General features: G+C 40.6%; 2 protein-coding genes across 2 annotated transcripts; both read right to left on the bottom strand.

The window, feature by feature from the left end:
- Positions 1–274: 274 nt before the first annotated feature.
- atxn10 (ataxin 10) lies at positions 275–10,483 on the bottom strand. Its single transcript, XM_020639528.3, has 11 exons — positions 10,325–10,483; positions 9,701–9,892; positions 8,342–8,427; positions 8,150–8,246; positions 7,676–7,840; positions 7,491–7,571; positions 7,103–7,259; positions 6,892–7,009; positions 6,425–6,609; positions 4,569–4,632; positions 275–2,987 (listed from the first exon to the last, which is right to left on the bottom strand). Exons 1-11 carry the CDS (start codon positions 10,468–10,470, stop codon positions 2,803–2,805), a joined length of 1,476 nt encoding a protein of 491 aa, XP_020495184.1. The 5' UTR covers positions 10,471–10,483; the 3' UTR covers positions 275–2,802.
- Positions 10,484–12,997: 2,514 nt separating this feature from the next.
- LOC109988149 (fibulin-1) lies at positions 12,998–23,633 on the bottom strand. Its single transcript, XM_020639543.3, has 17 exons — positions 23,399–23,633; positions 23,015–23,123; positions 22,136–22,271; positions 21,833–21,986; positions 20,666–20,728; positions 20,434–20,523; positions 19,182–19,319; positions 18,851–18,988; positions 18,629–18,772; positions 18,407–18,529; positions 18,062–18,187; positions 17,834–17,953; positions 17,371–17,502; positions 17,120–17,243; positions 13,856–13,992; positions 13,401–13,541; positions 12,998–13,295 (listed from the first exon to the last, which is right to left on the bottom strand). The coding sequence occupies exons 1-17, from the start codon at positions 23,451–23,453 to the stop codon at positions 13,156–13,158; spliced, it is 2,070 nt and encodes a 689-aa protein (XP_020495199.2). The 5' UTR covers positions 23,454–23,633; the 3' UTR covers positions 12,998–13,155.
- Positions 23,634–23,679: the final 46 nt, after the last annotated feature.

Below are 23,679 nucleotides of genomic sequence, written 5' to 3'. Positions count from 1 at the left end.
GACTGTGTTCATTGTTTTGTTTTCAGAGAGCTCTTGACTTCTGAGAACAGCATGTAAGCCTCATTGGAACTCCATAGAGGTGCAATCAGGTTCAGATACATCCAACATTCCCATGAACGGCAGAGAGGTGGAATTCCACATTATGGCCTCTGCTTACACAAGGCCTTCCAGCGTGGTTTCGGCCTGCCTGGGTCGATGGCATGTGCGCTAACCACACAGAAGGGGGTACGAGAGGATCAAAGGCCTGAAAGCTATTTTTGGACAGCATCCTTCATGTAGTCAGAAATGTTTATTTAGGCCTTTATACAACATTCAAAACAATTAGAAGAGTATATTTTTATATGAGGAATGTGGCACTTTATGTCATTTATAGATGGAGAAGAAAGTCACTATTTACAAGTCTTTTCTAATGTCATTGTTTCAGATTTGAAGGCTATAAATTATTGGAATTTCTGTGTTTGATCAAAGTTCCTAGATTGTAAATATTCCATGTGTTTTACCAAAGTAGCCCAGATCGTCCATCTCAACACCATCCTTCACAACTCAAAGTAGCCCAGAAAAGTTGAGATTCATCAAGTGTTGGAAAATATAAAATGACATTTTGTGGGAAATTCTGTTAAATATTTAAGTTAATTCAATACTTCAGCTACCGACTAGCTGTGGAGCTTTCAACCAATCAAATGTCTGTTACCACTGGCCTTCACAGCTCCTTCAGGAACTAGAACTTACTGTTTCCTCACTTTAAATACAGACAATTCACGTTTCTTCTTTTGTTCTATGGCAACATCTAAGTCTGTAGAAGATACAAACTGGACGGTTGTATATTTTTTCTTTTTTTACCAATAAAATTTGAGCATCCTTTTTTTAAAGCCTTGACTTTTTCTTGGGTCACACATTCAGCCTTTTTGACCTCATTTAAATAATTACAAAAGCTGCTTTGTCAGTTAGAATAATTTATTAAGCAATAGATAAACATTTTATTTGAAACATGAAGCATGTATTTGACCTCCTGACAAAGTATTTTTTTGCTGAAAGCGAATGTCAACAGGAAGGCACAGTTACATTACAGTAGAGTTCTGTGTTACAAAATGCTGATATGGGAAACACAAGACCTACTGGTCTTGGCTGATGTGGTACTAATGTGTTAGGAGACAGCCGCGACCATGCCACCTCATTCAGCCCGGCTGACTCGCACAGCCTCTTTCCTGTGGGGCTGAAAAGCATTGCAGCCAGCCAGCCGAGCGCAAGTAACAGCTGTTTTGTTTGCTGTCTGAAATCCTGGGGACCGGAACCATATAAGCTCCCCTCACTATGCCGGAGGATTGAGGGGAGAGTCCAGCCGATTGTTTCAATACATTTTGTCATTAAAAATCAGAGGCAGAGCAAACAGGGTGGAGCAGGGTGTGGGCAGGCCTGTAAAGCACGGCATTGTTGAGGTGTCAGGACCATTCAGCTTATCCAGCAACAGGAGGAGCACGGAGGGATGTCATTCTGCAAACTAATGCTTCTGGTCCCCTTCCCTCACTCATTCACTATCTCACTCCAATCTCTACGGCTCCAGAATTTCTCTCTTTTTTTTTTTTTAAAGAATTGGTACAAAAACTATAAACTACAGCTAAATAGGAAGTATCGTATTTTAGAAAGCTCTAAGAAAGTCTATGTGGTTTGGTTGAACTCGTATCAAGCTTTCGATGAAGCACTGAGCAGATGAGATATAAAACATGTACTCAGTGTCACGACTTTTAAGACTGTTATTGATGGATAATGTATGCTATTAGCCCTGTTGACCCATTTATCTATAGTGCAGTTTAGTACAATAGAAATAGACGATTAAGAATAAGATGAGGAAAAATGTTAAATTCACTAAACTATTTTCAGTACTGTGATAAACTTCAGTACAAGAATTGTAAAAGCAAGTAGAGGAACAGTGTCAAGCTCTCACTGTAAACTGAGCATTGTTTTCATATCACAGACCATGCATAGCATCAGTAATCGGTAGTATTGCATTTTTCACTCGCGTATCCTAGATGATGATATTATTTGCCGCTTAGATAAGCAGATATTTTGAACCTTTGAATGAGGGGAAACAGCCTTTGTTCTTCTGGCAAAGACACCACCATTTAAGTGGTGGGAAAGGCGGTGAGGGGGTTGATTACATCATGTTTTGGTCATTCTCTGTTTCGGGGTTACTGCAGAAGTCAATGTGGGCCTGGGATTAAAACCCCAGCCCCTGCTGGTAACACCAGTGTCTGTGAAAAGTGAAAAGCCACAGACACTGTGGTGCTCTTTGTCTTTGGATTAAACCACTATGCAGCAGTCTTGCCAAAAGGTACCAGCATGTGCTCGCCTTACCAACCTCTTCATTTCCCAGACTCAGGTCAGGACTAAACAATAGCCCCTGCTTGTATACCAGGGGGGACCCCAAGGGCCTTTTGTGTATTAAGAATACCTTACACCCAATCTTAGTTGTTCGTTCATGGGAATCATTAGTGCAAGCATTACTGAGGTAGAAAAGTAAGCTCTATATACTTCTCAGATAAAAATAACTAATTCAAAAGGACTTTTTTGCTTGATATATCGGCAGTGTGGCTGTCACTTATAATGAACAGGCACAAGTCATATGTTATTAGTGCACAGGTGTAAAGACCTGCAAATGAAACTTCAATTGAAATGAAAATGATTGAAGCTTGTAGCATGACTACATGCTCACGCACATGTACATTATTTCTCTCTAAATAAATACTTCACATGAGAACCTGCTTGCGGGTTGAGGACCTCCTCCCTTCTCGCTGCTCCTCTAATCTAAGAGTCCTTCCTCACGGGTTTGAGCAGCAAGCTTCCATCTCGCTTCTCCACCAGGAAACCCAGCTCCTTGAGCGCAGAGTAGTCAGTGGTGCCACGGCGTTCCAGGGCGGCAACCAGCTCTTGGTTTGCCACGTTGTGTTCTAGGAGGTTCCTGATGGCAAAGATCGCCCACTGGCTGATGACTTAAGTTAGCCGATTAAGGAGAGCAACATTGAAAAACAAGTTATTCACCTCACTTTGGTTCTTTTTTGTGTATTTGGAAAAGGCAACAAATCTTGTTATTTTGGAACAAATGAAAATAGCTAGATAGATTAATGTTTAAACTTAAAACAGTAGCCATTAACTTTTCTTGTAATGTGTCACATTTGTAGTCCAAATACCAATTTAGATGATAACATCTTAATGAATACTTCATGCTCCAAACAGGACATTGGCACGCAGTTCTAGTGTCAGATGTACAATGAAAAATTAACAAAGAAATTGTACATGTTTAGGATAACAGATCACAGATTGACTGGGAGAGAGAGGTGAGCAGGAGGCCAAACACGTTAAACTCAGGATGTCAGACTCATTAGCGCCTGGTATTTGCCTCAGGTCGCCGAGTGCGCAGGCAGCCCAACAAACCAACGAGCTTTGCAGACAGGATATGTTTGGTGACATAAAACATTCTCCGCTCGCCACTCTCAAGTTTCCCCGCATAAATCCATAAACATTTTTTGTTACACAAACATTTTCTGAAGAGAATTCAATGCAGAAACTTGTGAGAATGTGAGAATTGTGGATGGAGTGAACTCTGAACATGTGTGTGAGTGTGTGTGCATGTAAGTATTCATGATAGAGGTGGAACATTTTAAAGGCTCAGTTTAGACCGTTGACCTGGTTCAAAAACGTTGCCCTCACTTTGACTAATTAATAACAACTGGTGACAACATTTCCTGTCTCTCTTCAGCTGTCCCATCAAATAAAAAAGGACAAATGAGTTGATGGGAAAAATTAGCCTCGATGATACGGTGATGTGAAAATACTAGTTGAGCTTGAAGGGAGATCTGTACGGTTAACTTGAAGTTGTAAGCTTGAAATAGATCCAGCTAGATTGAATGCATAATACATATATTATATAAAGGTTATGACATAATAACCTGAGCGTGATGTCTAGGTGTCTTGGTAACATGGCTGCCGATGGGATATAAACTTTACAATCGTCCTTCAGTTAATCCTCTTTGTGAATTTCATTTTGTTTTTGTTGGGTCAGATATGAGTGAAGTCAAAGATACCTTTAAGAGGACTCTGTAATAAACATTGGTGTACTGAGCAGTGTTCAGACTTGATGTATGTTAATGAGGTCTGGAAGAAATTAAACCACATGTAAAAAAAAATAAAAAAAAATAAAGCATCACAGTGGTAAGAATAATGACCATTAAATTGGGTAATTCTCTGATACAGTGATAGACGAAACTCTTATATTCTACAAAACAAAGCTTTTTAAAGAAGTACCAAAAGACTTCACCCGTGTTCACTAACTGACTTCTGTCATCACTACTCCCATTTAAATAAAAAGATATTAAACTGTGCAGGAGAGTTTGACAGTTTCAGAAAGTTTGTTTGGCCTTTTGAAGAACACTTTTTATGGTTGTAAACCCACCAGCTTCCCGGTGTAAACATGCACAAATACACAGTGACGATATGAACAATGACTTTGATAAACTATAAGTGTATGTTGATAAACAGATGTCTTGGTGTCAGCTTCTGAAAACAAAGGATACACGGGTTGTTGCTGTCGATGTTGCAGTTGTCCAATATGAGGGGGATGCCTTCAAGTTCTCTCACCTGAGGAGGAAAATTCAGAGAGATGTCGAGAGTGAAAAACAAGCAGAGAAAGTGTTTCACTCAGAAACATTAAAGTGAGTTCAATGATTTTGTCAAGCAGTGCAGTCTAACAAGATAATTTTTCAGAGGAAACTAAGTAAGACCATTTTCATGTAAAAATAAGAGGTGTATTTAACCTTAGTGTCCCTGTCTTCAACAGAGCCCCACATCCATGCCAAAGCAGCAGTGTGGTTGTGGGTACGTTTAAGACCGTCACAACAGGGTGATCTGCTCTGCATCATGTGCTCGATTCTATAGGCTTAATCATTCTCTTTGCTTGCTGTTGCCCTCCTCTTGCCTTTGTGGTTTCCATCCAAACCTACTGTTAGGAGCTCCAGAACATTACAAAGTGCGGACTTTTTGAAAATGTAAACGTCATTTCAGTTGACAAAGAAACAAAGTTGCTGAGAACAAGAACCCAGTTTAGAATTTTCCACTTTTAAAACGGTTGTCTGAAGTTGCTTATATGTCCAAACCCATAAGGAGATGAAAAACAAGCAGCTGGACCCCGACTTATGCCTGGTACAGTTCAGCACGCTGCACATGCACATCTGAAATTACCATCTCTCCCCAAGGTGAACAGAATGACATTTGGTTTACTGGAAGAGATCTTAGTGAAAACAGATATGGGGTGATTTCTGACCACTGACAGACCACAGATCAGCATCCATAAATATTATAGAGAGGCCAACTGAGGGTGGCCATCCCACAAGCATTCCACAAATCTGTTTCTATTAAGTAGGACTGAGTCTATAATGTGCCACAGAGAGAGGCCAACTCCTCCCCATACACTTTATTGTCTATCTGGGCTTTCTCTTAACAGAGAGATGCTGACAGATGGCAATGGAGGGGAGCTGATAAAAATCACTAAAGCCAGGGAGTGAATGTTTCACTTTTCAATGCAAGACCAAGTTTGTCGTGTTCAAATGAACTCTTCAGCCTTCAGTCATAGGGAGTCTTAGTATCCTCCTCATTAGGCGTCACACTCATTTGCAGTCCTCAAGAGATCATGTGGTTTGCTTCAACAGCGCATTGCAGGATACGGCACTCTAAAAATGCTAATTTAGTCTAGCGATAGGGCGGTCAAAGCAAAAACAGTAGGGCCTCACAGACCTCCTCTTGACCTATGGCCTCTTGATCAGACTATTGTGTTAGTCTGATCAAGGGTGCTCACTAAATCTTAAGAGACCCTGGATCCAATTAGAGGAGGGATCAGGAGAAAAAACAGGAGAAAACACCCCATGAATAACAATATGTATTAACCCTATTTACTCTTACTCTTAGTTTCTCCAGATCTTAATGGCTGAGGACCGTCATTTGGTTAAATATTACACTGATGGTGATTTTGTAGAATTGTTTTTAGCACTGTTTTCCTAATTATGGTTGATACTATATTACTTATTTTCTGACAGACAATCTACCTTTGAATGTGGACTTCATTCTACATCCTTTCACTCATTTCTACTTTTCCACAGGGTGTAAGGATATAGTTATATAAGCATAATCACATACTGAATATATTAGGTTATTCAAGCTTGGTAATTAATCATTAAATTATGGGTTTCCTTACCTGTTCGGTAACAGACCCACAGTTTGTTAATTTCTTTCTATTTTGGAGCTAGTGTGAAATGAGAGCTATGTGGCTGGGTCCAAGGTTACAGCTGTCGTTTAGTTTGGAATAAGTCAGTGTGAACACAAACTAGACCAGCACTTAAAATCAATTATTAAAGTATCTCATTGCTGCATTCCAAACCTTGTTCTGGTTGTTGGGGTTGCTGTGACAGAGGTTTCCTATCAGCCTGACGAGGTGGGCCTTGAAGCTGATGACAGGAGATTCGGGGGAAGAGTCTCCGTCTCCACTGAAGGACGAGAAGTTTTGAGCAGAACTGAAGATGTTCTTACTCGCCTTCCCGATAGCGTGAACTTGCTTCAGGAGCTCTGCAGAGAAAAATATTAAGGTTGAGAGCACACACAGTCAACATATAAAAAAGAAACACACATATAACATTTTCCCAAACGTAGGTTCAATCAATTACAGCCAATAACTCTGATTATGTATTTTAAGTAAGTAGAAGAAACTTTTACGTCAGACATTGTGCTTGAGTTTTTATTAAAGCAAATGGTCATCCTTATTTAATGTCTGCTGTGTGTTTATTGCTTGTAAATATAATGCATGTGATGAAGGCGTTCAAAAAGGTGAGGGGTTTTGTTTTTAATTACCGACAGTGGTCACCAGCAGATCTGGATGGTCCTGTAGGAACATGAACTGCTTGAGGTCTGAGGTCATCTCACACAGCACATCCAGCAGACTAATCACAGTCAGCGCCTCCTGCAGGACCTACAGGGGAGTGCGAACAACAGGCTAAATATATTTCCCAGTATTTAAAAAAATGCTTCAGGAAAATACAACAATCAGGTTAACAGTCTCTACCTCATCACTGGAAGCGGAGCCAGTTGCGAGTGTCAGTACGGCTCCGCAACCTTTCTGGAAGGACCCAGCCAGAAAGCGAGCCACACTGGGAGGGACGCCACAGTCGTCTGAGTCCTCCTCTCTCAGCTGGGCAAAGAGCAGCTCTAATAGAGTCACCCTGGAAATTACACACATATTTTTAAGTCATCCATATCAAATTTTTTAATCTTATTAGCAATCTAGGTCTTCATTCACATGTAGTTTTGAGTTTTCTGGATAAATGTTCTGCAGTATCAGAAAAGTTTTTCTTTAGAGTTAGATTTTTTCAGCAGTCTCTGTGTAATTTACTAGAAATGGTAAATGTCTATTGTGACATTTAATGTCTTTATTGGCATTTGAAGTAAATTACCTTTCATGGTGAGACATCCCTGAGTACATGCTCTCCACTAGAGCTGAAGACTTGAGGAAATGCTGAGTAGCAATAAGAACCCTGGAAGTGAATAAAACAGTTAACAATAAGTAGTACAACAGAGTTGGTAATTCCTTGACAAGATGTAAAATTACATTTCTTTATACACACAAACACACTCTTACGTCCAGTCCAGATCAGGCTGTGTCCTACAGAGCTCCATCACCCTGAGTGCCAGCTGGATGTTCTGTGGCTCAGACATTTCTTCCACCTTGGCTTCATCCAGACATGAGTGTAGAACCATAGAGGCATAGTTCACCGTTTTCTCATCATCAGCGCTGAGCAGCTGGCTGTTCACAAATGTTTGAGTGGACTTAATCTTGGGACAAATGCTTAAACACGTAGGTCTGTGATCACTTCTTCAACACACAATTATAATGATACAGAAGAAGCTTTGGATTTTGAAACAGGATTAATACAGTATGTAACACTCAGAGGTACCGGTATGTATCAGGTAATCAAGTAGTTTAATAACATCAAGACACCAAGATGCCCCTACTATGAAAATTAGGAAGTTTTACAAATCAACTAATAGTGTGAATTATATGATTTGATGCATCAATATTTAAATAAGAGCAACTGATGTTGACAAAACTTACAGGAGAAGATTCGGGAAGCTGAGCTGCCAAATTTCATCTTGACACGTTTGGTTTCCAACTGCTAAGTTACCAAGGAACTGGATCCCACAACGAAGAGCTGAGCCATAGAGAATACAAAAATATTAGCCTACCTTTTTTAATTAACAAGGGATCCTTATTTATATTAACAAGGGATCCTTATTTTAAACTTACGTTCAAATATTCCATCTCTACTCTCCAAATTTTTGGTCTGGAGGAAGTCCAGGAGTTTAAGAGAAACATTAATGAAGCCGAGATCCCTAGAGAGAAAAAAATACATTCATGTTTAGATGTTGCCTTGATTATATGTTCAGTCAAAGTGGACACAACAACATAACACAAACTTTTCAATAGAAGCTGATATATATTATAAACACATTTATGTATCTAACCCTGTGTACCTAATAGTATGTGCGTACACATGTCTGTATATGCAAACTCTGTGCCATGTAGTAGGGCTACGTGCAATCACCAGCACTTTAAAGTTACAGGCTCCAGGGTAAGTGCGCTATTTACATCAGCACCTCATAATCATGTACAATACTCCACCTCTTTAGCACTTAACATCCCTTAGCAGCACTCTAAGCACTTTAACTCCAAAGGTCACTTTATCCTGGTTTTTATGCTTGTATAAATGTGTCTCAGTCAACTATAATGTACAGTTTATATTGTTGTTTGCTTTTTGCTTGTCATTGTGGTTACATACATTTGTATGTGTATACCAACCTGCCAAGGGAAGGGAATACAGATAGAAATGAGCATATTGCTTAGTGCTGGGCAATATATTGAGTTTTTAAGATATATTGATATATTTTCAAACAAGATACAGGCTAAGACAATATCGTTAATATCGATATAGTTTATGTTGCATTAAAATAACGTTATAGAGGTGCCAGGTCACCTTTTTCTCATCTCACTGATGATAACTGACTGTCTGTCCCTCTTAACCCTGCTCCTCCTCTGTCTCTCTCTCTCTCTCTCTCTCTCTCTTTTAAGGAACATTTTTATTTTATAATATTACTTTTAAAATTCACAGACAGGTAGTTTATTTTTCATGTGTTTTCACTGTTAATAAAATACATATCGATTTACAACGAGTATCGCCATTCAGCTAATCAATATCGAGATATGAATTGAATTTATGAATTGAAGTGAATTTGAATTGCCCCCCCGGGGACAAATTGAATGAGTTTTGGTCCATATCGCCCAGCCCTAATATTGCTACAATCTGGTATATTTACATGTTTATTTTCATTAATGTGCAGTGTCACTATTTTAAATAAATACATACTACAAAAGCAACCTTGCAACATGAAAAGATTAATTCTCATTGCAGCTGAGTCAAAAATATGTTAATTCAACTTTTCAATCATCTTTGAGAGAAGTTGAATTAACATATTTTTGACTCGGCTGCAATGAGAAGTCATCTTTTCATGTTGCAAGGTTCCTTTTGTAGTATGTATTTATGACAACCACAACATTTCCATCTACGTCTCCACTGCTTCATGTGCAGTGCACTGTATCTGGAATGACCTGAGCAGACTTTGGTTGCGAGTACTCTGGACGCAGGCGTTTCTCTGAGCCCTGAAGCACTCAGCAGTTAACTGCAGACTCATGGCGTCACACTCCACATCCTCATCGCCACTGCTGGCAGCCTGCAGCTCATCTTTCAGTCGGGATAAGACCTTGAAAAGACTGGAGAACACCTCCTTCTCTGCAGCATCCCTGGGAACAGAGAGTGAACCAACAGAAAGGAAATACAGCTCAGTGTCTTTACAGCAGGGTTATCTATACATAACTACTGAGGAAAAACATGACATGAAGCCGAACTTTGTTTTTAATTATGCCACACATAAGACAAGGTGTCACTTTTTATATTAGTAACAGCTGTGCGTGTGTTGTCATGGCAACTAAAGTCACCAAAAAACCACTTAACGCCCGCAAAACTACGAATTAAAAAATACATACGCTAACTTACGCATTCATTTAATAAACAAATAAGAATGAATTAAAAAAAAATACGTCTGAATGACAGCAAAATGTGGGCCTGTAACATAATGCTTCACGCATCTCGCAGAACGGACTGCATGCTAGCCCAGCTCACAAGCTAGCATCCCAAGTCTCCGCTCCACAGGGCAGTGAATGACTTCCACCTACCTGTACTCCTTGTCCCGTAGCGAAGACGTTAATGTTTTTAAAACAAGCAAGTGTTCGGGGCAGTGTTTTTCATTTAAAATGCCAGCGATAGATGCTGAAAGGTCCGGGTTGCCGACGGTGGAAGCTGCCATGTTTGTCTTCTTCATGCGTGTGGGCGGGACGTCCGGGATAATTTGCTGGAACACGATTGGTTCCGACCTTCGTGAAGGCGGAGTCAAAGCATGTGCTGCTGTTATCACACTGTTGTTAATCCATTCTCTCAGTTGAACACATAAAAATACTGATGGAGACCCAGTAGGGAGAACTGAGAATGTGTTATTTAGTGGAAAAAGTGGGCAATTACTTTATATTTACTTATTGAGAGAAAACCTGGCTGATAAAGATGCATTTTGCTTGCCTTTTTCCTTTGTGGTTAAACATTGTTGTCATACATTTTATATTATTCATAAAATAGGCATGTATAACCAAAATATACCATATTGCATGGATTTTTGGCCTTTCATTATGTGTTAATATAGGCTACCACTCTGTGCTTAATTTATCCTGGGTGTCCGTGTAAATTAAGTGTTCCGAAAACCTAAAAAAGACTGTTTATTAATGTCAAACTCTTTCATACAGGTCTACACTCCCTCCCGCCCACTACGCTCTACCAAAGAAAGGCGTCTGATCCAACCCTTACAACAGGGTCTTAAGTCTCTGACTAGACTCTTCTCTTCTGTCGCCCCCCGGTGGTGGAACGAACTTCCAAACTCCATTCGATCTGCAGAGTCCCTCTGCACCTTTAAGAAAAAGCTAAAGACCCAGCTCTTTCATGAATACCTACTAACTTAATGATGATGGTTTCGATATCATTGATGATGATGATGATGGTTGTCACGATTGTTTTTGTTTGATAACGATGACTTATAAGATGGTTTCTATACTGATTAGAGCTCTCAAGAACTGCCGTCAATGTTGTGCTTTGCCTCTGGTCACTTCCTGTCAGCACCTGTGTGTCCAATCGGACTCAAAGCTGATCGCTCGCTCTTACTGACATTGTTCCCTTTTTTTCTAGATCCTTGCTTGTGTTGTACTTACTCTCTGATGTACGTCGCTTTGGATAAAAGCGTCTGCTAAGTGAATTGTAGAAGTGAATTGTAGAATTGTCAAACATATTCCTGTGAATCTTTTCTGTGGAAAATGTAAACAATCTTTCAGTGGTGTGCTGTGTGTTGCCATGTCTGACCCTGACCCCCATGTGGTGCAGCGGTGAGCAGCATAAACAAAGTGCTACATAGAAATAGTCAAATCTTTTTGTACCGGCTGAAGCTGCATTCACATCTGAAATCCACACCCAAAGTAATTTTCAAAGGTCTGAACATCAATTTATTGAGTCTAGAGAAGTTGTGAAACAATTTTTACAGCTGCAAAAACAAGTCTTCAGCAAAAGCCTTAGGGATTTTCATGTAAAGTGGCAAATTTAAGATTACACAATTTTATTCCGCATGGTTGTCCCCCGTGTTTTCACTGGCCAGGAAAAGCAGGGCAGTGGTGAAAGGCAGAATCGATGTGGAGGAGCGTTGATTATGGATGGTAAGGAGTATCCACCTCAAGCAATTTGTCAGCTTTAAGATGAGGTATTTGAAGAACCAAACATTCCCAGTATAGGAGTCCCATTATTCATTTTTGAGTGGAATAACTGGAAATATACTCACAAACTGGAAGTGGTATGGTATGATGGGGAATCTGAAGAGTTGAATTACAGGAAAAACATGAAATACTATCAGATGGAAACCCCATTTATGCTTACTAGAAGACAGCTGGTTTAGTCTGCTGTGGTGGAAGTCTTACTCATTTCTGTTAAAATAAACATGTACACAATTCACCACATTTTATTATCCACAGATGGACCTATAGTCTGAGCGTGCAAAACACATATTTCTGTTGTAAAATAATCCATACATGTAGCGTTTTATTGTCAAATGAAGCATGAAAAAGAGCAACTATCAAACAGTTCCTTGGGTCAACCAACCGTCACCTCTTATGACAGCCATGAGAAAAAGATCTTAGTCTGAGTGAATTACTGTAGACAGTGAAAGATAATAAAGAGCTTGTAGTTTTCTTTTTTTTTTTTTTTTTTAGTAAAACTCCTATTCATTGTTTTTTGATCATTTAGCAATTACAATTTTAGCATTCTAATATGCTAACCCAGCGTTTCTCAATTGGTGGGTCGGGACCCAAAAGTGGGTCACCAAGACATTTTTAGTGGGTCGCCAATGTGTGTTTAGAAAAAATATTGTGTCAGAAAGTCTATGAAGTGCTTTTTCAACATGTTTGTTTTGTTTCTTTGGCCTGTCACGTTTTGTACCGTCTGAGGTGCAAACTGCACAATATTTCATTGCACAAATCTGACTGGTTGAAAAATATCTGAAATTTGGGTCGCGATTTTTCATGAAGGAGTTGGTGGTGGGTCCCGAGGCTAGACCAGTTAAAAACCACTGTGCTAAACTAAAATGTTAAACAGGATTGACACTTTTTAATACATCCACTTACTTCTCACTCATTGACTTGTATATTTTGTTAAAGTTTCCTTCTTTTTATTAGTACATATTGTGTTTCAAATAGCAAAGATGTATTGTTAGTAAATGAGTGATTTGCAAACTGTTTTCATGATATCAAACAGTAGCAAATCAACAAATTCCAGTGATTTATTTGAAGTATATAAATTCAGCATTCCACAGCATTGACATGACATTTAAAGTGTTTACCAGTGTTTTGTAATAGAAGTCTAGACCTCCAGAAATGAAGAGGTTATATCTTATTTCTTTTTCCCATTTATCGCTAAGCTTGTTTCAGAACCAGAACTCAGAAATGGAGACATGGACGATGACAACATTGCGATGTGAAATGATCCCGGACTTGACGTAGTTCATGGCCACCTCCAGCACAAAATCCATGGGGCCAATGATAGGTTTTACCTGCCGGACCACACCTGAGGGATGATGCAGACTGGGATTAGTGACTGTTATTCCATTTTGGGAGAGATATAAGTGAATGTGATATCTGCCTGGTTACAAGTGATCCTCTCTCCTCTTACCCATGATCATGCCAAGGTGGGAGCGCTTCAGCACGTCAAAAGATAACTGGGGATCTGCAGTCAGGATGTCAAAGAAAACGTCCGTGGCAGCAGGGAGAGGAGCAGGGTTAGCGACCGCAGCTGTCCGCAGGAAAACGATTTCTGTTGGAAGATTTGGTTTAAAGTATTAGTCTGAAGAAAAAAATGGGTCTTACATTTAGATATTCATGGCATGGTAAAACAATGATTTGGTAGGTAAGAATCAGTAAGTGACGCTTATGAACTGTGGCAGGTTGGTTAATGATTTTTAATACAATGAGGCGGTGACTTATTTGTTATTACAAGCTACTGAGTTAAAGTTTTCAGCCTCAGACCAAAAACTACTACTATATTAAAACAGAATACAGATTACATTCAATCGATCAGAGGCTCTGAAAGCTGATTTAAGTATCTGCTGTACTTCTGCCTTGCCTTACCCTCTGGGCCACTGAAGTCTCTGAAGGTGGGCAAAGAGATGCTGGTGTGGGTGATGAGGTGGACGGGGTCCAGATTGCAGCCAATGTCGTTAGGTTGACAGGCCTTAATACAACGCACACTGACTGAAGTATCTTGTCTGAAATTGAAAAGGACATTGGGATGAATAGAAGGGAAAGGGAATGATATTATAATGAGTGCAATCAATCTGAAGTGTCATTTCTTGCATACAGTAAACAACCGTTTTTACGAGAAAAAGCGTAGATGAAAGCCCAACCTTTGAGTTGTGCATTGAGAACCTGGCAACACCTGAATAGCCCCATAGACCTCCATGGTTAGCCTTAAAAAAAGCTCTGAATCCTCAGCCTAAAATCCTGTTAGTGAGGTTACCCAACATGAAGAGAGCAGTGTTTTCAGACACAACCACAAAAATGGCACTGGGAGCAGAGCCATGCAGTTAGGCGCAAGCAGGTGAGTCCAAGTCAACAGCTGGAAAAGCCACAGAGATGATTGTGTGGTAGTCAGCACCAATACAATGCCACTAGGGAATAAAGGCATGGTAGAAAACCCACAAGAGGAATGGATGCCACTTGATGTGATCCTGACATCAAGGTGAAAAGCAGGACAAGGAAACTGATCTAATGATTGACAGAATCAGCAACAGAATCGATGTGAACGCGCCTCTCATAAACATAAATAGGATAAAATATTTAATTATAATGATGTGTATTTCACTATTTAAAAAATCAGAATCATTTCCCACCAAGCATGGAAGCAGGTGGTTGTGTAATGCAAAGGTTTTAAGAAGGGGGGAGTGGATAAAAATGTAATTTCTTTGCATTTTAAATAATCTCTGTATGCATTCAACCCCAAAAACCACCAGTGGAAAATTTGTCTGGCTGCATTCATCCAACTGACAAACACAGCTACAAGCCTTTAGGTATTCTTTTCAGCAAATTAACTGATAACCACCCAATACCAACACTAAAAGCACCATCCATCTTATAAGCTGTAATGCTGCTCCACCACTAATTGAGCCCTATGCTGGCTGCACACCAGGTGCCCATAAATAAGTTCAACGCTTATTTTTCTTACTGTCCGTTAAGTCAAAGCCCGTTTGATCTAATGTTGAGACCACTTGGAACAGATCATTGGAAAAAATTGGTTTCAACATTAGAAAATGACCACAGCAGACGAAGCACAAGAATAGTGTCAGTGGCCATTGAAAAGAAAAAACCATAAAGACTGAAAAGTCATTTTTATCTGTCACTTTTTTTATTCCAAACACACAGAACGCACACACAGAGGGAAGCTGTGGGGCAGACATGAGGGAAAGTGAGCTGCCATCAGTGCAAATTAATGCACAACCCTGTCATAGTGTTATAAAGATACTCAACAGCTGTGGAGCTCCATCTAGTGGAGGAATTAAGTAATAATACTTGAATATCTACTGCTTCATCATATGCTGAAACATAAGAAATATATATATATATGATTTTTTTATTTTTTTAACAGACTCCTGTCTGAAACCATGAAACTTATCCCAAGACCACATCACATGTCGGCTATGGACGTCATTTTACTGTCAAATTATTTATTTATTATATATTAGAGTTATATTTTTCATGTCTTTGTGTAGGGAAATATCCTTAATACCCTTCGTGTCAAGCGTTAGATGAGTATTTCATAACCAAGTTCATGTTTGCTTTTGAAATTCCAATACAAGACAAGCTAATTAGCTTTGGCTTAGCATTAGCTTAAGTTTGCCCCTTTAAAGGTAAAAACACAAAAAACCAGGTCTGGTAAAGCTCAACCACTTAATCCACCTTGTTTTCTAAATTATGTGTTGAACTTGAATTTCTTAATGAGGAGGCACAGTGACATCCTGGAGCCTCCACTGTATATTCCTTTCCCAGCATTTATGCTAAATTAAGCTAACAAACTTCTGGTTCTAGCTTTGTTCTGATCACACGGACGTAAAAGTGATATCAATCCTGTCAACTAACTTTTGTACAGAAAGTACAAATGCACATTTTTTTTTAAATACTGAGGAATTATTCCATTTTTCTAAACTACACTGCTTCCAGAATAAATATGCTTTCAAGCTTCACATCTAAAGTTCAATAGCAATTAATCAATGACAACATTACAATCCCCATTTATTGCCAGGAAATGATGTAGTGCGGTGATAACTGACTTATTGTTAAAATATAAGCTGCTTCTTGATGAGCCCAATGATTTAGAATATATAAAGAAGGAAATGTAATATATGAATGATTTTAAAATGGCACGCTAAGAATATATATGTATTTTATTTTAAATAACTATAAAGATTCACCAGAATAGACTGCTCTTAAATCATTTTAATTTAATGTGAATTATGTTTCCCTATTGAACAAGAATATTTCATTGACCCTATATTAACTGTGTTTCAAGTTAGATAGAAGATGGATCTGTGAGTATTAACACGAGTACTGATGGGAGCAAAAAATTATAAATATGGATGAGTGAACAATACGAAATCAGGATGGACTTCAAACCCCTCTAAATTTCTGCTAATATGGAAATGTTCTCGAGGGCCGAATGATCTGCTCAGGTGTGATAAACACAGCAATCTTGGCCATGTACAGGTGTGACGTCCCGTAGCGGATCAGCCTCATCTCCACAGTCAGAAAGAAGTCCCGGGGCTGGGATAAAGAATGTCGCAGTGCGATCTCTCCTCCATGAGTCTGCTGCTGCACCATGAAGTATCCCTCCTCGTCTCCAGAGACTATGTCGAGCAGCATTTTGTCTCCAGGAACCGAATTAGAGGGTCCCATCCGGAAAACGTTAGCGGGGACGGGAGTGTTGACGGGGAAGCTGACGTTGTAGAAGGAGATTCTCAGCGGGAGCGAAAAACACGACGCTGGATCCTGCGCGAACTCGCAAGTTACGCGCTCGCAACGGCTGGAAGGGAAAAAAATAAAACTCTCACGGAAAGAAGGCGAACAATGAAAGCAAAGGCTGCATACATGGGTGGAAGAAGAGGGAAAGAAAAACTAAGAGAGGGCGCAACAGATCCCATTTGGAGCGTGAGAAAGGAGTTTGCCACCAAGAAGTGTGGGCTATAACCATCAAGTCAAACAATTAAAAGAGTGCAAAATGAGAGAGAAGCAATGAGAGCTTCTTCAACTCATCTGCAGATCAGTGAGATGATTCATGCTCAGTTGGAGAAAAGCCCACTCCTTTTTATAGCACATCAAAGCCAAGTAACCATCAGCTCTTACCCTTTTGCGACTTGCCGGAAGTTTGCAGGACATGCAAAGGAAAGGCAGCGAAATCCTCCCTGGATGTTGAAGCAGCTTTCAGAGACAGAACATGTGTGGATCCCAACTGCACATTCATCAATATCTGAAGACACAGGGGAAAGGATAGCTTAGACATTTAACAGAATAATACAACAAAATGTACAACTCCTTTTGGGGGAAAGCATTGGAAAAGGGTATAGCACAACAACAGATAAGGTGTGTCAACTGACCTTGACATGTGCGTCCATTGGAGGCGAGTGTGTAGCCGCTGGGTGGGCAGGTGCAATAAAAGCTTCCTGGAGCGTTAGAGCAGCGGTATGAGCAGACATGACCTCCGGTTGGCAAAGCACACTCATCAATATCTGGGAGCAGCAGAGAGAAAAAGTTAACGATATCTGTTCCTGTTTATGATGAATAATGATTATCTGACATTTTTTTTTCTTTTTTCAAGATTTCTTTTTGGGCTTTTTGTGCCTTTAATGGAGAGATAGGACAGTGGATAGAGTTGGAAATCAGGGAGAGAGAGTAGGGAATGACATGCGGGAAAGGAGCCACAGGCTGGATTCGAACCCGGGCCACCCGCTCGGGAGGACTACAGCCTCCACACATGTGGCGCACGCAGTAACCACTGCTCCACCAGCGCCCCGATTATCTGACATTTAATACATTCCAGCACTAAGCATCATGGACTACCTTCACATGTTATCCCATCTATGTCACTCAGCTGGTAACCACGGCGACAGTAGCATTGGTAGGATCCGTAGACGTTGGCACACTCTTGGCTGCAAGGGTTAGCATCACACTCGTTGATATCTATCATCAAACAGGCATAAATGTAAAAACTTCATAATAAACTACATTAGATAATTCTAAGATACATATTTAATGGATTATAAAAAAAAAAACGAATACAAATTTTACCTTCACAGTTCCTGCCATCATGGGAGAGTTTGAAGCCGGAGGTGCAGCTGCACACGTAGGACCCTTCTGTGTTGTCACACTTGTGTGCGCAGAGTCGCCCAGGATAATGCCTGCACTCATTTATATCTACAGAACACAGGGGACGGACTATGAATTTGAAAATCCGGATTTACGAGCGATATCCTCATTTGAATAAAGAGCTCGAGTTGCACATTGACAATCATGAAAACATATCTCTCCACTGTTGCTCTTTTGCTTGTCACTTATTTCTTTCATACTCACCTGAAAATACATACGCACCAAATACAAATTAAACTCAAATATATCAATGAATTTGTGCTGTACCTTCACACATCTTGGTGAGGCTGTTGAAATTGAAGCCAATTTTGCATTCACAGCGGTACGAGCCCACCTGGTTTACACAACCATGGCCAACACACATATTTCCTGTACGGCACTCGTCTACATCTGTAACATAAGGATAACACATTTTACCTCTTTAGGTCAAAACGGGGAAATTAAGATGAGATACAATCAGAAAGTTGGGACTACAGTGACAAGATTTACCTTCACAACGTGTGCCATCCTCTGATTGATGGTAGCCTCTTCCACAGGTCACTGTGTTCCTGCGACAAGTGTAGGAGCCCATTGTGTTGATACAAGTCTGGCCAGGCAGGCATGGAGTTGTACGGGCCAGACACTCATTTATATCTAAATAATGAAACACATTTAGCAAAGTCGGCTCACCTTTTATCAGAGAAATCAAATTGCTTGCGACACTGAACTCACCTATACAGCTGCCCACTGCATCCTGAATGTAACCGTCTCCACACCTCTCCTTTGGCCGGCAACGGAATGAGCCTGCGGTGTTGGTGCAAAGAAAATCCGGCCTGCAATTGTGGGTCCCCAAAGAACACTCATCTATGTCTGGAACACACAATGGGAGCAATTTTTTTTTTACGTGAAATACTGAAAACTGCAGGTCAGATATTGGCTTTTCTACTACTTAAACAAACTTAATTAACATGGTATGGGAAAATCTGTTTTCCCCCTCTAATTCCAATGACAGCTTCCTTTATTCACATGTTTTGTTTTTTCTGCAGTGATACTGACTTGTTACCTTGACATTTGTTGTCGTCCGTGAGTTCATACCCAGTGCCACAGCCAGTTTCCCTCTGACAGCGAAAGGAGCCCTCTGTGTTGATGCAGACTTGGCCGTACACACAGTTGTGACTGTTAGTCAGACACTCATTAACATCTGAGAAGAGAAACATCCATTAGAAAATAAGAAAGAGGGCATAAACATATATGAAAGCTTCCGTGGATTGTGCGGTCCAATTTTGTTTTTACTGTAAGACATAAAGCAAGGCTTGTACTTCTATTTAGAAAACTTGAATAGATATAAAAAGTCAAAGTCAAATGTATCTTTATTGTCCCCACAGGGACGGCCGGAAACATACAATATATAGACAACTCTAAAAAAAAAAAGAATCCAATTCTCTTAGTGTTTCTAAGCTGTCTGCTTATGTAAGCATGCTAACAGACTAATGCTAATGTTACCATGCACAACATTTCCCATGAACATCATCTAAATGCGGGCTGACAGGAGCCTTTCTGTGTGGAGCTTGCATGTTCTCATCGTCCATATGTGGGTTCTCTGACATGCTGGTTAAGTTAATTGGTGGCTCTGGATTGCCAGTAGGTGTGAATGTGAGTGTGGCTGCTTGTCTGTCTCTGTATCTCAGCTCTGTGATTGACTGTAACAGTCCAGGGTGTAACCTCGCCCCTCGCCCAATGACAGTTGTGATTGGCCCAAGCAGTAGCAGTATAGATAACGGATGGAAGGATGGATAATGAAAAAAGCAGCATGTTTGAAGGCTAGAATTAGCTATCTTACATAAAGTATAGAAGCTGTTTCATTGTTCAGCTATCGGCTCCTGTGAGGATTTTGTAACTGGTTCTGAAACAAACTGAAATGAATCCTGCTTTCTCTATATGTCCTCCATCAACAACAAGCTCAATATTCTTAAGTTGTTGTAATTATTGCCTGAAACTGATGGCGCAGGGTAGGATATGGACAAAACAGTTAACAGCACACTACAGAAGTTCAAAAACACTACCTACATATGCGGAGGACAAAATCAGCAAAGAGATAAAAGGTATGACTGAAATCGACATAAACCAAAACTTATGAACAGGTTCTTTAAAGTAATAGACAAATAAATATGTCATTTTTGGTGAAAAATTAGGAAACCTTAATTGGCTAAAATAACATCCCCATGGTGCGCTTTGAAATACCACTTAATTTAAGTCCTTTATTTACATAGGCTATAGAATTTTAGATGAGTCATGCTTTTATTGAGATTACTTACCCTCACAATTCACTCCATTCTTTTGCAGTTGGTAACCATCATGACAAGCACATGTAGCATTATCCACACACAACTGGGAACAACTGGAGTCTGAAAGAAGTGGAGAGTGAGACACATGACGAGATGGACACCTAAATCTCAGGACTCATCACGCCAGGACAAAATCTTTCTGCGTCTCGTATTATGACAAAGAAGCCGCTTAATAAGTTAAAAAAATTAAAAAGTGTCAAACCTATACAGGCGTCCACTTTCGTTGGAGGTTTGGCAGCAACATTGGCCCCTGGCTTCTCTGTCACTGGTTTTTATGGACAGAAAAAAAAAAAAAAGCTTTGATTAAAAACAACTACTCGTAAGATTTCTTTAAGTCTCTATGGCCTTGTGTTATCATGCCTACATCTCTCTGACCTTGGCAATTTGCTTTCTCCCTAATTGTGTTTTTGCAGCTTGCTGTGTTGCTTTTGTTGCTCGTTTCTTTTCACTTGAAGCTAGCAAGGTGACAAACGCTACAAATCAAATCACCATTTGGCCCTGAGGTACCATTTGGCAAGGTGTCTACAGCTTAGTCTTCTGAATACCCCAATGACTGCTCGCCTCTCTGTCTCTCTGGCAGCAATCTGCTCCCCAGCTGCCACACCAAGGCCATTTTATCCAGCAGTTTATGGAAACAGGACTGATGTCTTTAATCCGGGAACACTGCCTGTTTTGATGTTGGGCACTCGACTCTTTTAAAAACTGGCTCTTTAAACCCAACCAAACCGCCAAGCTTTTGCTCCCATTGCCGGTAAAATCACATCAGTCTCTAATAAGTTGTTATCAAGGTCTCATGAATTGTAATTTACAGCTACCGTATATTTAAGATGTATCTTTCTCGATTCCTGAGATTTTTTAAACTTCAACGTCCATTAAAAGTCTCATTTGTGAAAAGTGAGTATGAAGGCTTGTGGCTCCAGGGAGCAGCAAATGAAGGCCCATAATCTGCCTCACGTGATGTCACCTGAGTCTGAATTGCTTGGGGCTCAAGATTAAAGTGTAAAAACTAAAATACACGCTGCGGAGGAGTCAAGAAGTATGTCAACTCTGCAGCTCCTCACCTGTTGCTGAGGCTTGCAGTTAATGCTACATCAGCTGCTACTAGCTATACACAACAGAATCTCCTACTGAACAGTCTGAGGTGAAGTTGTATTGTTGGTAATTTGGGCGCCAGGATTTGAAAATGAGTAAAAACAATGTGGAATGAAAAAATAAAACACTCTGTCTTGGTCTAATCTGAGTGGGACCTAACGTGTGCAAATGTCCAAGTAACTGATTGTTTTGAGTGCCAGGGACGCCCAGTAATCACCGCTCCATGATAAGACCGAGTGGTACTCATCAAGGCACAGAAAGGCTGACAGTCTTTTACCTTCAACAGTGGGTTCGAGTCCCTCTGTCGTGTTTTTGCCGCAACAAGTTTGAGCTGAGTGCGCGCACTGTCTCGCCAGCAACAAACCCTGGAGCTCGCAGCTCGAGCCGCGGCCGGCTAGCATCAGACCGAGCACACAGCAGTCACAACACATCTAAACGGGAGAAGGAGACGATGCAATTAAATATCGACAGAAAAGAATTGATTTCTAGAGGACTAAGTGTGTTGTCTTCGTGTGTTAGAATAAGGAGTCGTGTAAATGACAAAAATATGGTCATCGAGATTGACATTCAGGAGGGTGACCTTGGAGATTTTGGTTTCCCAGGGGTCTCCTCGGAAGAAAGGCCTCTCACAGGCTCCTTGACCCCGGGCCATCTTGATGCCATTGTCACAGAGCTGGTCTCCCACTGCTGCTTCACAGCACTGCTCCTGGGCAATCCTGCAAATCAACATCAGGCATTTGGCATGAAATCTCCTGTAGAACAACAAACTGTATTCATAAAAAGAGTGGGATAACATGACAATTTTGAAAAGAGTGTACCTGCAAAAGGTATAAAGTGTTTTTATGTTTTCTATTCAACATGCCTGATTTTGCATATGACAAAAAAAAAAAAAAAAACAGTCTTTCCAGTGCCTCCCGCCCAGTTATTTCCGAGGTAAACGCTCCCTCAACTGACCTCCATGTGTTGACCAGGTGTTCCTCTATTCCATCAATCACCACCTCTATGTTCTTACGGTCAAATGAAGCCTGTTAGTGTTACAAATGCTCCAGGGGGGCACTTAACGCCTGCACTTACTATGTAGTTACTATGTGGTAAAACCCTCCACGGCGGGATGGATGGTTGAGGGCTGCGGAGATGATTTGGGGCTTGTAACCCTGAGGGGGTTTCCTGCGTTAAAAAACAAAATACCACTGCAAACCCTGGTCTACAGGAAACACACATTTCCCACTGTTGTTTAACGCTTCTTGTTCCCAATATGACATCTTTTAGCTGGAAATGAATCTGTTCACTCTTAGAAATAGGGAAGTGAAAATGCTAGGTGAGTCACAGATGCAAACAGCTTTGCATGCATTTCCTCTTCGATCGTCCCTAAACCGACCTTTCCTTTAGTCCCTGGGCCCCCTTTCTGAGACCCCATCAAGGGACCAAGTTGCTTTTTGAGAAACCAGGTGTTGCTTACCTGCAGGTGTGGGAAGAGGAGATGAGGGGGAGGACTGTACAGTCTTGTCCTCTCAGGGCCCGATCCCTCCCATCCTGACAGCACTCTTGTAAAGTAGGAGTCTGAATCTCTGCAGTGTTGGTATGAAGGAATGAGTATCACAAACACACAGAAGAAACTTGGGGCAAAAGAGCCAGTCTACTTCTGAGGACTAGTGACACGGGTCGACTCAACAAGGTCTAACACTCACAGAAAAAAACAAAACATTTTAGTAAAGAAAACAGAGCTGAACTTCGACAGTATTTGTAATTTCCCCCTATTAAAGAGTATGACTGGCTATTTAAATCTCGAATACTCACAAAGGGCATTGCAATAGGCTACAAGTTGTGTTGCGTGCGCACTTACCTTGTCCGTGCAGAACTCCGTATAAAGAAAACAAAAGTATTGTCCACCGCGCCATCAGACTTATTTGAAAGTGTTTCCGCTGCTACTATTGAAAAATTCCAGAGCTGTTATCACTTTCTAGACGATCGGCAGCTGGAAATCGGCTGTGAACAGTGTCTCCTCTGAAGAGCGACCCGTCAATATGGAGAACATGTCAGTCACAGCGGCAGGAGAGGCGACTGACACCTCAGCCCCGAGAGGTTAAGAGAGGTTTGGAGGAGGGGGGGTGAGGGAGGGTGTTG

This window comes from Labrus bergylta, chromosome 23 (genome assembly GCF_963930695.1).
Source record: "Labrus bergylta chromosome 23, fLabBer1.1, whole genome shotgun sequence".
Taxonomy (NCBI): Eukaryota; Metazoa; Chordata; class Actinopteri; order Labriformes; family Labridae; genus Labrus; species Labrus bergylta.
Note: the sequence above shows the minus strand (reverse complement) of the source record. Positions and strands in the feature narration are given on the sequence as shown.

Coding starts and splice junctions, on each gene's coding strand:
- LOC109988149 (XM_020639543.3), bottom strand. CDS start 23,453: ATGGCGCGGTGGACAATACTTTTGTTTTCTTTATACGGAGTTCTGCAC. Junction 18,530..18,628: donor GGATGGCACACGTTGTGAAG/GTAAATCTTGTC, acceptor CTTATGTTACAG/ATGTAGACGAGTGCCGTACA. Junction 17,244..17,370: donor CAATGGACGCACATGTCAAG/GTCAGTTGACAC, acceptor CTGTGTCTTCAG/ATATTGATGAATGTGCAGTT.
- atxn10 (XM_020639528.3), bottom strand. CDS start 10,470: ATGAAGAAGACAAACATGGCAGCTTCCACCGTCGGCAACCCGGACCTT. Junction 7,572..7,675: donor CAGCCTGATCTGGACTGGAC/GTAAGAGTGTGT, acceptor ATTCACTTCCAG/GGTTCTTATTGCTACTCAGC. Junction 4,633..6,424: donor ACCCCAACAACCAGAACAAG/GTTTGGAATGCA, acceptor TTTCCTCCTCAG/GTGAGAGAACTTGAAGGCAT.